The sequence below is a fragment of the Pygoscelis adeliae genome, unplaced genomic scaffold, assembly GCF_000699105.1.
Source record: "Pygoscelis adeliae isolate BGI_AS28 unplaced genomic scaffold, ASM69910v1 Scaffold222, whole genome shotgun sequence".
In the NCBI taxonomy this organism is placed as follows: Eukaryota; Metazoa; Chordata; class Aves; order Sphenisciformes; family Spheniscidae; genus Pygoscelis; species Pygoscelis adeliae.
This window is the reverse complement of record NW_008824309.1, coordinates 1,974,227-1,986,681: the sequence shown is the minus strand read 5'-3', so window position 1 is coordinate 1,986,681 and position 12,455 is coordinate 1,974,227. Positions and strand designations below refer to the sequence as shown.

General features: G+C 34.9%; 1 protein-coding gene across 1 annotated transcript in view; it reads left to right on the top strand.

The window, feature by feature from the left end:
- LRP1B (low density lipoprotein receptor-related protein 1B) overlaps positions 1-12,455 on the top strand; it is a 614,444-nt gene that overhangs the window by 388,035 nt on the left and 213,954 nt on the right. Inside the window, exon 32 of the mRNA XM_009319022.1 lies at positions 4,211-4,360. Within this exon, the coding sequence (XP_009317297.1) occupies positions 4,211-4,360 (150 nt within the window). The remainder of the gene's footprint in view (positions 1-4,210; positions 4,361-12,455) is intronic.

The following is a 12,455-nucleotide window of genomic DNA, read 5'->3' as shown; positions in this document are numbered from 1 at the left end:
TAAAGTTAGAGGAACATACATCATTTACACAATAAGTATACGAAAAACGCTATCAAGAGTCATTTCCTTGAACTTCAGTGATGTACCAAATAAAAATATCAAATGATTTTCTGGTAGTGGAAGCTAAGATCTCTAAGATCTATATGGCTTTAAGATAGTTTTTGGAACCTCTGTATATGAATTGCTGGAATAACCTTTGTGCTATACTTTTTAAATAGTAGTATATTTCTGGAAATTTGAGTAAGGAAATTGGAAAATGTGTGTGAAATTAGGGACAGCCTAAGTCATGGTATTTTTATTTTTTTTTTTTAAACACAATAGAATTCTCTGAGACCAATATTTTAAAATCCTCTGGAGCACTGATCCAGATTCATCATAGACAAATACATGGTGTTAATTAGAATAATATTTTTCTCAGAAATCTAGGGCAAGTGCAAAATGGCAGGTATCACTAGAAAAGGAAACACAAGAAACTGAAATAACTAAGGCAGTTTTAAATTATCAGACAGAAGATCGTTCAATATTTTTGATGGACGCAGTACCTTTTTGAAACCTCTTCTGGTGTGGTGGAAGAACATAGATGAACTATAGAATAGGATTATTAGACATAACAGTTTGAAAACATTGGGGACGTGATTTATCATATTATAAACAAGCACAGGATTACTTGTAATATGTTTTATTTTAGCATTTTGAATAGCCTTACTTTGGTCGAAAGAGTCTTTTAATATGTACGTGGAATATACCTGAAATAGAATTCCATCATAATCTTACCCAAACAACTGAATGTTCATTTTATCAATGTGCACTTTTATCGGGTATTTGAAACCCTTCAGCAGTTTTGGCTGAAAAACTGTTTTTAAAAAAACTAGAAACAGCAGTTGTGTCTACTCAATTTTTTTGTTGGAGAAATAATTTTTAATGCATGCGTTGGGCAAAAAATAACTTGAAAGATGTGATGGATCATCTGAATATTTTAGTGTAGTTCTTTCCCTTTCTAGAATATGTTCTAGTTTCTGAGTAGAGCAGTGGTTCACATATCTTGATTAGCTACGCTCTTTCTCCTTCATCTCCTTCATTGGAAGGTCCCTTCCAATCAAAATGATTCTGTGATCTGCCATCTATATTTAAATCATTGGTTAACAAATTTTTGAAACCTGAGTTGTTGATTTGGGGTGGGGGGGATGGGTGGGAAGTGAAAAACCAAAACCAGACTCCCTCCCTCCCCAAAGTGAGAACACTGACCTATGTTAAGTTCTGAATACCAAAAGACATTGAAAAAACTGACAAACTGTAGAAGAAGGTAAAGAAAACATTACTACTTAATTTCACAAAAGACAAAAGTAATAGCGTCACCTGAAGAACATTTGGTCTCCTGAAACGCTCACCCATTTCAATACCAGTGGTCCATCCTTCAAGAACTCAGCTCATTGAAAATGTCCTAAGCAGAAAGTATGTGGAAAAAAGTTGTCAAGAAAACACATTTTCATTTTTATTTTCACGTGACATCTAGTCTATATTGACTGAAATTCTGAATGCAGGATTTTGTTCTGACATGCGATGTAGCAGCAAGCAGCACACTCCCAGGGTATATCAAGTCTTTCCTAGATTCCATCCAACTGCAATTCAGGAAGCTAGGATTAGAAGAGGTTGCTTTAAGATCACTGCGAAAAAAAGAAATGACACTATACCTCTCTGGAGACAATTTTTAATCTTTTATTTCACTGTTTTTTAATAATAGGCCTATATTTTAACTAATACATAAAATTTGGAAGATACCTTTCATAATATTAGATTATTTTTATCTTTCTTATTTGGGAGGAGGATACCACCTGTGTAATTATTTCTCTGACTTTATGTTTTAATTTTGGAAAACTTTCAACCTACCAAGGCCTGGCCTGCAGTCTGTTCACTTGCATCTTCATGTCCTGTGGGAAGGAGGAATTGGAGATGGCTTTGGTTTATAAGTTGTACCAATAAGGTCTATGTGTACATGTTAGAGCAGGTCACAGTTCTTTCAGTGTATTTTCATTTACACCCTTTACTCAAAATAGATCTATGAGCTCACCCTGATGAATACTAGCAGTTCTCATCTAGCTGATGACTCTGGGCTCTTTGAAATACTCTCAGAGTCTGATGCTTTGTCTTCAATGGAAGGGCCTGTCGTCTTTTCCTTTCAGTTGTCTGAAGACCAAAACATGCAGTATTAATATGAGACAGGTATTTCTTGGTAGCCAGTGAAGGACCAGTGCTTTCCATTCAGTGTTCCAGTGAGCACACAGTGTTGCCATCTGGTAGCTGCTTACGCAGTCAGTAAATATTTCTTTTCTACAATCCACATGTTCAGGTTGACTTTGGCAGCTGGGACGTAAGCTGTAAGCCAGTCACCCACACTAGAATGCATCACAAATGTCTGTGATGCTTATGGCTAGTAAGTCAGCCATTTTCATTAGTAAAAACAGGACAATTCCTGAAAAAATCTAAATAAACATGCTCTGCCTATGTTAGAAATGATAATGTTTACACAAAGGTTGGTAATAGGTGGAATAACACAACAGGAAAATACTTTGGGAAGAAAAATGTGGTAGACTTGGGTAGAAGGAGATGGGAATGTTATTTCTGTCAGTTGCTGCTGTGTAATTGGAATACCCATGTGTAGAAACACTAGTTTAATATCTGAAGAAGTAGAAAACCTGACAAGATAACATTGTAATTGCTGTGTAGATTGCTTTCACAGCAACGCCATAAATAGATCTGTCTCGGTGAAATCTGTAAGCAGCTGACTGGTAGCAGTCAGGAGTTATAGGGAATAGCAAATGCTATCCATCTCAGAGTAAGGAAACCTTTATACTTGTGTATTACCTCTGTAACCCATAGCAAGGTTCATCCATATTCCCAGGAAAGTTTCCCGTGATAGACCTAAGTACTACAAGTACTTCTTTCCTCCAAGGTCTGTGGCACTGTCTTTTAGCTTTGAGCAGTGCTTGTTGTACAAGCATGGAAACGCGTATGTGCAGAGGGATACTGCAAGATCAATCTCTCCTGAAGCACCTATTCAGTATCCTTATCCGCTCTCGAGCCTGGTAGTTTTTCTTCTGGGTGATACACTTGCAGAGAGGGGGGAAAAAATATCAGTAACTGTAAAGGAACTGGAAAGCTGTTTTTGAAAAACTTAGAAAGCGAACACCTTTTGGCCCACTATGTCAAATGTGCGTAAAGAAGTAGTGACATGATGCCAGCTGTAAGTACTGCAGCGCATGGCACTGCTTTCTCCTGTCAGGATTTTGAAAATAGATCTGGCTTTCCACAGAGAAGCAGTTCACAGGATGGAAGAAGAGTACTGCACAATATCTAGAGGTTGACCTATGGAGTGAAATACAGTATTTTTTGGCAACTTGCTGCTGGATACCTAACACGAGTTCTGGGAAAAGTCTACTACCAAAGCAAATTATTATGGCATGTATTGTCACCATGCCAAGCGTATTTCACTGTGGAAAATCTCCTACTACAATTACTTGAACATTTTTGAAGGGTTATAGAAGTCTGAAATACCTTATCTCTTAGTTCTTTGTTCTTACAGAAAATTGTATGCTCTGTTTGTTTAGTAGGTTATTTTGCACAGTTCTCTTGCTTCTAACTCCAAAGAACTGATCATGAGGTCAGTTCACTGTGAAGCAAGATTAAAATTAATACTATAAATTTATTGAGAACTAGTATTAGGTTTTGGTATTTCAGCATGCTAAGCAGAGGGCTGAGCATGTAGGGAGAGAACAGACTTTTTAAAGTTCTGAATCACAAAAAGTAGCTTGTTTTCTAAACCTTTACGTATTCATAATTTTAGAATATAAATGATGGCTTCTGGTTCACATTTACTAGTAGTTAATGCTTAGGACCTCAGTTCATTCAAGTAATTGTTCATTGCCAGATAATGCTCTTTCATCGATCAGTCACTGATTTCTGTAGGTGTTGGGAGAAATAAAAGGCAGAAATCTTTTAAAAAGCATGGGTTTTTTCACTATAAATGGCCAAGTTTGTTGATTTTCTCAATTTTTTTTTTTTTTAAGTTTGAGTGGGTGAGTGGGTAGATAACATAATTGCGTGTGTGTATGTATATATATTTCTTAAAGACAATTTTATTATGAAAACAGCTTAACACTAAATGTATATTATCTATTCAAGCCACAGTTAAGGTTGTACACATCAATTACAGGTTTATCGATAGATTATGGGGAGAACAAACTTTACTGGATCAGTTCAGGAAACGGAACCATAAATAGATGCAACTTGGATGGTGGTAATCTTGAAATAATAGAGTCAATGAAAGAAGACTTAACAAAAGCCACAGCTTTAACCATTATGGGTAAGTCCAATGGTAATAACTTAATCTTTAAATGATTGGAAGCTAATTAATAATGAGATATCAAAAGCTTGGAGAAGCTACTGTTGTTTTAATGTAAGTAATACGTACAGTACATTCACTAGGGAGACTGTTTTGTTTGTGAAAAAAGTTTTTATATTTCATTGAACAGACAGTTTACAATCTGTATTACAAGTATATATTTCTAAATATAGTCTTGCATGTATACACACAGGATGAAGGTAACAGACTGATGGCTTATATTTACTATAGTTACTTGTAAAGCATGTTGGAAGGAGGTGTGTTCTGCTCCTTATTACAGAGAATTATCTATGACTTGTTTCTTCTGCTGCTCACTTCTTTCTGCTATCTTAGTTCAGGATATCCCTAGTTTGTTGGACTGGTTTGCACTTTGTGAAGACTTCTTTGGGTTATGAATTGATGATTTGGATAAATTGATGAATTGGATTTTCAGATGTCTGCTAATATTCTGTGTTTTAAATTTGTTGGAAAAAAAAGTTGTTCTGTTTGTCATACTTTGCACATTAGAAATATTTAAAATGTTTAAAAACATCTAAATTACCAAAAAAATCAAAAGAATGGTAACATAAATTCCTAAAAAATTCAAGAAGTCTTTAAGTTGCAGATTGCTTGGAATTGACTGTTTCTCATATGCATCTTCAGCTCTTGGCCCTTGCTGGAGCTAGGATACAGTGTTTAAGAAATTCCAGCCTGACTCAGAACTAGTGTTTTATATTATTCTAGAGATAACATTAGAGCTTTCCACATTTCCACCAAATGCTTTGCTGACCTCTGTTCTGGTTCAATTAAAAATTATTTATACTTATCTTGGATGTTCCAAAAAAAAGTTCAGTTGATAAGTAGACTTTTGTTGGGATAGCTGACTCATCAAGTATTTTATTTGATTGATTAATTACGTAATGTACATATAGTTGGTGTGCTTGTGAAAATCATGCTAAATGAACTCCAAAGACTTTATGCACATGGTGTAAATTAAGCCATGTTTTAAAGTATTAACTGCTAAAATAGTTTTATTATACACATATTTGGCTAGTATTGAACTTAAATGCTGTCAAAATCTGTTGGAGAGGGAATGCTTTTATATATGCATTCATAAACAAAAGCAAGTTTTGTGTCAGAAGGAGTCATGAATGTTAATAGAGACAAATTGTCTTTCGTTGATTTGATTGTGACTAGAAATAGAATGAATAGATGACCTTTACTTCAGGGAGCTATTGGAAGTTTTTAATACGAGCTGTCGTAAAGGGTATTTGTTCATACTGTCACTGAGATGTCTGTGGTACGAAGTTTTCATCTGTAATTCACAGAAGCTACAACAGTGATGATCCATCTGGGATACAGAATAACAAGCTTATCGCTATCATTTAAAGAAGAGTGTTTCATGCCTGTTTGCATGAAAGTAGTTGAATTTTTGCAGGTGTGGAGATGCAAGAATTTCTGCTGCGTAGTTTTTAAACATACATATATATCTCTCTCTAATATTCCTAGTTTGGGAAGCTTTGTTTTTATGGATGATGACAATTCTTCTTACTCAAAATTGGTAAACAAAACTTACAATGTGTTTGGGTTTTTCTCTTTGTTTTGCTTTTGGGTTTTGTCTTTGTTTTGGAGCCATAGTTGTGATAAAGTGCAATATGACATTGCAGTATGATTCCGTATATAAATCTGTTGGAGAAAAGAGCAAACAAATACAGTTTTATAAACAGTACTGTATATACTGATTGAAAAACATGAAAAGTTTCTGTATTCATTTCTCTTGGATGTTTTTATATTGTGGAACATACTGTAGCAACATAAATGCCATCTATTTTCCTGAAGTGCTCGTGGCTTTATATCAGCTTCTTATAGTCAGGCTTTCGTGCATGTAAAATGGATCAGAACAGAAAATCCAATGCAATACAAAGCAAGATAAGAGATCTGTAATTGATAAATTATCATAACTAAATGATATGTAAATAAATAAGAATGAATAATTTGTTCTAATGTAAGATTTAACATGATAGTGTGTGAAAATTTAGTACCCCTGTTGGTCTGTTTGCCTACAAGTTTAATAGGAAGTTTTAGCAAGTGAATCACAGTAATTACAATGTTGATTGCATCATTTTTGGTCCATTTCGTAAATTTTCTTGACTGCTTTTATCTAAAAACACGGTAAACACATAAAACCCAACATGAGCTGGATTGTTTCTTCACTGTGTATATACTAAGCTAACTTTTTTTACCATTTGAATTCATCAGTGACTGAAAAGAAAACAAATATGACATCTGTGCCCAAAATCTTAACTGTTTTGTGGCATTTAGGTTCCACTCAGTGCTATAGAGTCCTGTAGGCTTTTGCTGTCTTTTGCATTTTGCTGTCTTTTGCATTTAGTGTCTCCCCAGGTAAAAACAGTATTTTGGACAGCTTATACTTTTTCTTTCTTTATTTTAAGTATATGATCATGTTGTATTGTTGGGTTGTTTTCACTGGGGCAGAAAGAGGAGATAGAGTTGGGTATTTTGAGACTCCCTATGTACAGTGGTCTCACCAGGTCATACATTGGTCAGTTGTTGTTGATCATCAGAACTTTTATTGGTCTGAAGAGCTAAAACAAGGAAATGGTGGAGGGAACCTCAGAGGATTGAGGGGATAGGGTAACGTGATCTGAGATAGCCCTGGTTCCCATGCTCCCCTCCCCCCTGCCAAGGGTAGGTGCACTGGGGGAGAAAGGATTGTCAGAAAAATTGCTGGATTTCTAATAAATTTACTACACTGGTGATCTCTTCCAGCACCTCACTCTTTCTTGGCTCTGAAAATTTTTTTAGCTGTTTGTCAAGCATCTCCTTGCTAGCATCTTTCCCAGCCATCAGAATCTCCTTGTCAGACAGCAGGAGCTCCCAGAGACACCTGAGAATAATCCATTAGTGTGCCTGTAGAGTTAGTGTCTTCCATTCTTTGTCTGGACAGCCTTTTGCACAGAAAACTGACAGATCTCCTGACAGTTTCCAGGGGTTTTTGCTGTATCTTACAGTTTACTTTTCAGAAGATTTTTCAGAACGATAAAAAACTAATGACTGACAGAGGCTTGGCCCAAGACTGACTTCTTTCTTGCTTTGGTAATCTCTGTGCTGTTCTGATATCTGTGTTATCTTGATCTTTGATTCTGTTAATTGCAAAATGGGAAGAGAAATAAGAAGCAGTTAGGCACTCCATGGTTATGTACTGTGGTATGAACTCAATAAATAATGCTAGCTAAGTCAGTAAAGTTTTGGTTTTCTTTTTAATATAGCTTATGGAGTAGTTCAGAGCTTCACCAGGCAATGACGACTGCCACTCCCCTTTAGTACTACTCCTCAGTCTCCTCATTGTTTGTACTTCATTGCTTTCAATCCCTCTATTTTAGTATTTCAGTTTAGTCGTCGTAAACTGTTTGGAAATTACCACTAGTGTTTCAGATGTTTAGTCCTTTCCAGGCTCTGTTTAACATTTTCCTACTATTATTATATCCTTCAGTGGGAGCATGTAGAAGGTAATGATAAGGCATGAAAAAACTAATGTTAGCAAACAAGTTTGTGCCAAAGTGACTCTCAGGTTTATCCTTGAGGGAAATGGACACAAGTTACATAATTCAAATCTTTCTGTATTTTCGTTCTTTCATTTATTGGTTTTCTACTCAGTAGTGTCAGTCATCTTTCTTTTTCCATATGCTGAGCTCCAAAATTCCTAGTCTTTTGGTGTCTGCTTTTGCTACATCTCTTTGAGCATGATATAGATGGGATGAAAATTATATTCCGTTTGAAAGTAAAGTATTTGAATATATACAAAATTACTATTTTTTCTATGTCTACAAATTTTTTTTTTTGCTCTTGCCATTCTGTATTACAAAGACGTTGCTACAAATCCATGATGAAGTCACGTTTGCTTTTCTACTCTTCCCACTTTTTCTTCAAATACACATTCACTGTGTGAAATGTCAGTGCATGCAACATCAGTCATTTTTAGTTAATTTACCATTCAAAAATGTGTGTGAATGCTTTGTTTAGTACCTCCCACTCTTTACTGACTTGCATTTGGTCAATGGTAATTTTCTTCAGCTACTATGTTAACTGCTCATTTAATTTTGTTCAAAACCCTCTGAAGTTTCTTCTGGTCTTTTAGAAGCTTATGTAATTCACAGCACGCTATCCCCCACATAATTTTCAACACCTACTGCTGACACCATTTACAAGTTGATAACAAATATATCCACTGTTTTGGAAGCTCAGGATGTTCCATGTGAGAGAATCTCTGATTTTCTTATACGGTACAGCGATACTCTTTTCAACATCAGGACAATGCTTCCTATACTTGTGTTAAGGTTTGAGTTTAATGTATCATTTTCAGTATCTGATTTTAGCAGTTTTCCTGGTAGCCAGTGTCTGAGTGTAATCAAATTATATAGATGTATTTGGCATTCTGCATGAAGTCTCATTTGCTGCCTTCCAAGTTACTTAATGAAAATGGTTCCCTGACTGTAACTGAAGCTGTTGGAAATTTATCTTTGTGGTGAGAACTATATGTATTTCTGAATTGGTGAGCAGAGTCATTATATTACAAGATTTGGATTACAAAGGAACTTGCAGCAATATCTGATGTATTTCCAAACTGGTGTATTCTTTCTTGAATGATACATGGCTCTGAATCATAAACTGAGCATTGCTAGAAAAGTATTGATTAGTTACTGTAAGTTTGTCACTGAGAAGAAAAAGATATTGAAGGCTTCTGTCAGCAGTTTTGGTGGAGGTATTTGATTGGATTTTGTATCAGGTCCTCCCAGAAATACAGTTTACACAAAATCACAAAATTCAGTTCATTTCACTACAAAATAGGAGTATGATGTGGATTGTATAATGAGGATATAATTTGTTATGCATTGGTGATTTTTTTAAAATACTTGTGCTAGAAACCTCAAAGGAAATATTCCATGATGCTAAGTAGTAGCCTTTTTCTAGTCTTTGTTTACTAGTATAAAATAGAGTAGCCATGTACTGAATGATTCTATGTATAAGTGCTATTTTTGTTCAAATTCATGTAAAAAAATTCAATCAGCAATACAACAAAATCAGGCACATATAATAGCTTTTCAATGGGAGTGCAGATATTAGAACAATGTCTTTTGAACACAAAATGTATATAACACAGCCATCAACATGTATTATCAAACAATCAACGTAGACAGTAACAATTACAGTATTTCATTTTAGACAGAAAATGTGGGTTCATATTACCAAAATATATTCATGCTGCCCTTTATTTTCATCATGTGGTTAAATGATATGTTGGTTGTTTGATTTTTGTTTTATCCTGAATAAAGCTTCAAAAATAACACCAGAATGCATTTCTACTAGCTCAAATGGTGGGAGCTGTGACTTTGCTGGGTGTAATTGCAAAGTGAAAGGGGCTGCTTAGATCAGGAAACTTCAAATACATACACCTTAATTTTCCAAGTCATCAGTCTTCTAATAGCCGTAACACCATTCATTACATTAGCATTAATATATGAAATACATCTAGGCAATTTGCCCAGTTCTAAGTACAGTACATAGTTGTCCTCCATAAATACTCAAACAACCATTAATGAAAACTAATGGCCCATCAAAATTTGCATTCAGAGTACTGCTGGAAATCTCCAAAGGACTGTCCACAATGCTAGTGTAGCAATTTTTGGCATTGAAATTGCTGTTTCCCAACATGTTGTTGCGCTTAATGCTAATTACCCAACAAAATGGATAAATACAACAATTTTAATGTGTATTATAACCCAGTTTCAGCAACAAGATTGTAATTAGTGATTGAACAACACTCTTGTTAGCATAATCAAGCAAATAAATCATTTAACTTCAGTTTGATATTTAAAGGTTTCAAATAGTGTTACTTCTTCCCTAGCGTGTGAAAGCAAGTTGTATTTATGCTAAAATCAAGCGGTTTTGTAAAATCATCTAGTATATTTTAAAATGAATATAGAAATAGATTAATTCATCCTAATACTAGAAATCACAGATTAGCTATATCCTGAGAGAATATATTAATAATGCAGAGAGAAATAGACCAAAATTCTGCTTAGAATTATGGTAAAAAATAGCTGTGTAACATGTTGGGCTGTTTTTGGTATGAGACTGTGTTGTGGTATATATCGGTCACCGAGCAGTTTCTGAACAATTAAAACCTCTATTCTTTAGGTCTTAGGGCATAACTGGCCAGCTGTGACCAGTTCATGTTTTTTGGCAGGTAGTCATAAGAGGTTTGACCTCAAGATGTCTGTACTTCAGAATTTGTGGGTTGTTTTTGGGGGTTTGTTTTGGTTTTTTGTTTGTTTTTTGTTTTTTTTTTAATTAATATACCTGAAATGTCAGGATTTGCATGAGCTTCACCTTACTTAAATTTTCAGGTTATCTTTGTCATTTAGCTCCCCATACTGTGTCCATATCCCTTTCTAAAACTCGTAGTGCACCATATAAAGCCTCCGTGTAGAAGAATAAATACTAGTTCAGTAAGATTTTGTAAGTTATATTCTTAATTAATTATTTATTATTAATTAATTATTTTGTGAATTATATTTTTAATTAAACGTTTATCCAGGTGTCATGTTAACAAGGATGGAAGATGATAAAAGAATCATTATGAAGTGTATTTTGAGTATTCACTTGTGATTTGTTGTGATTTGTCTTTTTTAACAGTATAGGTGGCGTAGGAGACTACTCAGCCTGTGTGTTCTCAGTAAGGTACCTCAAGGACTAGTAATGAGTTTATGCTGTGATGATTTCTGTTTCTTGTGTCGTGAAGGGAGGGGAGGGAGAACTCTGTGATCTGACATGTTTGACACCATTGATGGAAATTTTCTAGGTACTGTTAACTGTATATCAAAGCAGCAATAGCTGCATTTAGTAGCTCAGCAAGCAAAAGAGGCACGTGGTGGAACATTCAGTTGGTGATGTAGAAATGCTTTGGCTCTATACTAATACTAACAAAGGAGAAAATAAACAATTTGTGGTGCAGATAATGATTGGTAATTGAACTTCTTGATTAAGCACATGCCATGCCTTTATCTCTCAGCAAAAGAATATGCAAAGTGGGTTATTTGGGTTTTTTTGTTTGTTTCCTTTCCCTAAAGAGACAGGCAAGTCAGCAAAAAGCAGTTTTGGGAGGCTATCAAAACCATAGCCAAGCATGAGGTTTTGCACAAAATACTAAAGAAATGCCTGAAAGAGTTTGATAGCTTCTTTGAAATAAATGATGCAAAAAACCAAAACTGTATGTGTTTTGCTTCCTTCCTGTACTCCAGTCTTAAAAAAAATATATTTTATGGATGGGTTTGGATATGTAAAACAGTAAGTTCTAGTATACTATGTGCAAGACAGCAGTCATTACCAAAATTATTTAATGGGCCATTCTGATTCGTGGTCAAATAGAGGATTTGAAGACTGAAATCGCTTCTTCACATACAATCATTTCATAAAAAAAGTTAGCCTAAATCTTTAGGATAGATAATTCATTATTGTGAGTCATAATCTCATAGGAAAAAAAAAAAAGAAAAAGAAGTCAAATTTCCATTATTTCCATTATGGATTATATCACATAGTCACTTTTATATTCTTATCTCACATCTGTCTTTTTGTTATAGTATCCACCATCAAAATTGAGCACAGGAATTTCTTGTTCTAAGGACTATCTGGTAAACGAATCATCAGATGCAAGCTACTATTAATTTAACAGATTGATGTCACAGGATGATTTTTTCACTCAGTCAATACTAGCACTTTTGGATACATAAGATGATAGATTTCCTTTAAATTTTACACAAGTTTCACTGGAGAGTTCCATTTGAGTTTCCAAGTCTTCATATTCAGAATGTTTTCATTCTGTAGATTGTTGTCCCATCATAGAATCATAGATTCATTGAGGTTGGAAGAGACCTCCAAGATCATCGAGTCCAACCGTCAACCCAACACCACCATGCCCACTAAACCACGTCCCTAAGCACCTCATCAACACGTCTTTTAAATACCTCCAGGGATGGTGACTCAACCACTTCCCTGG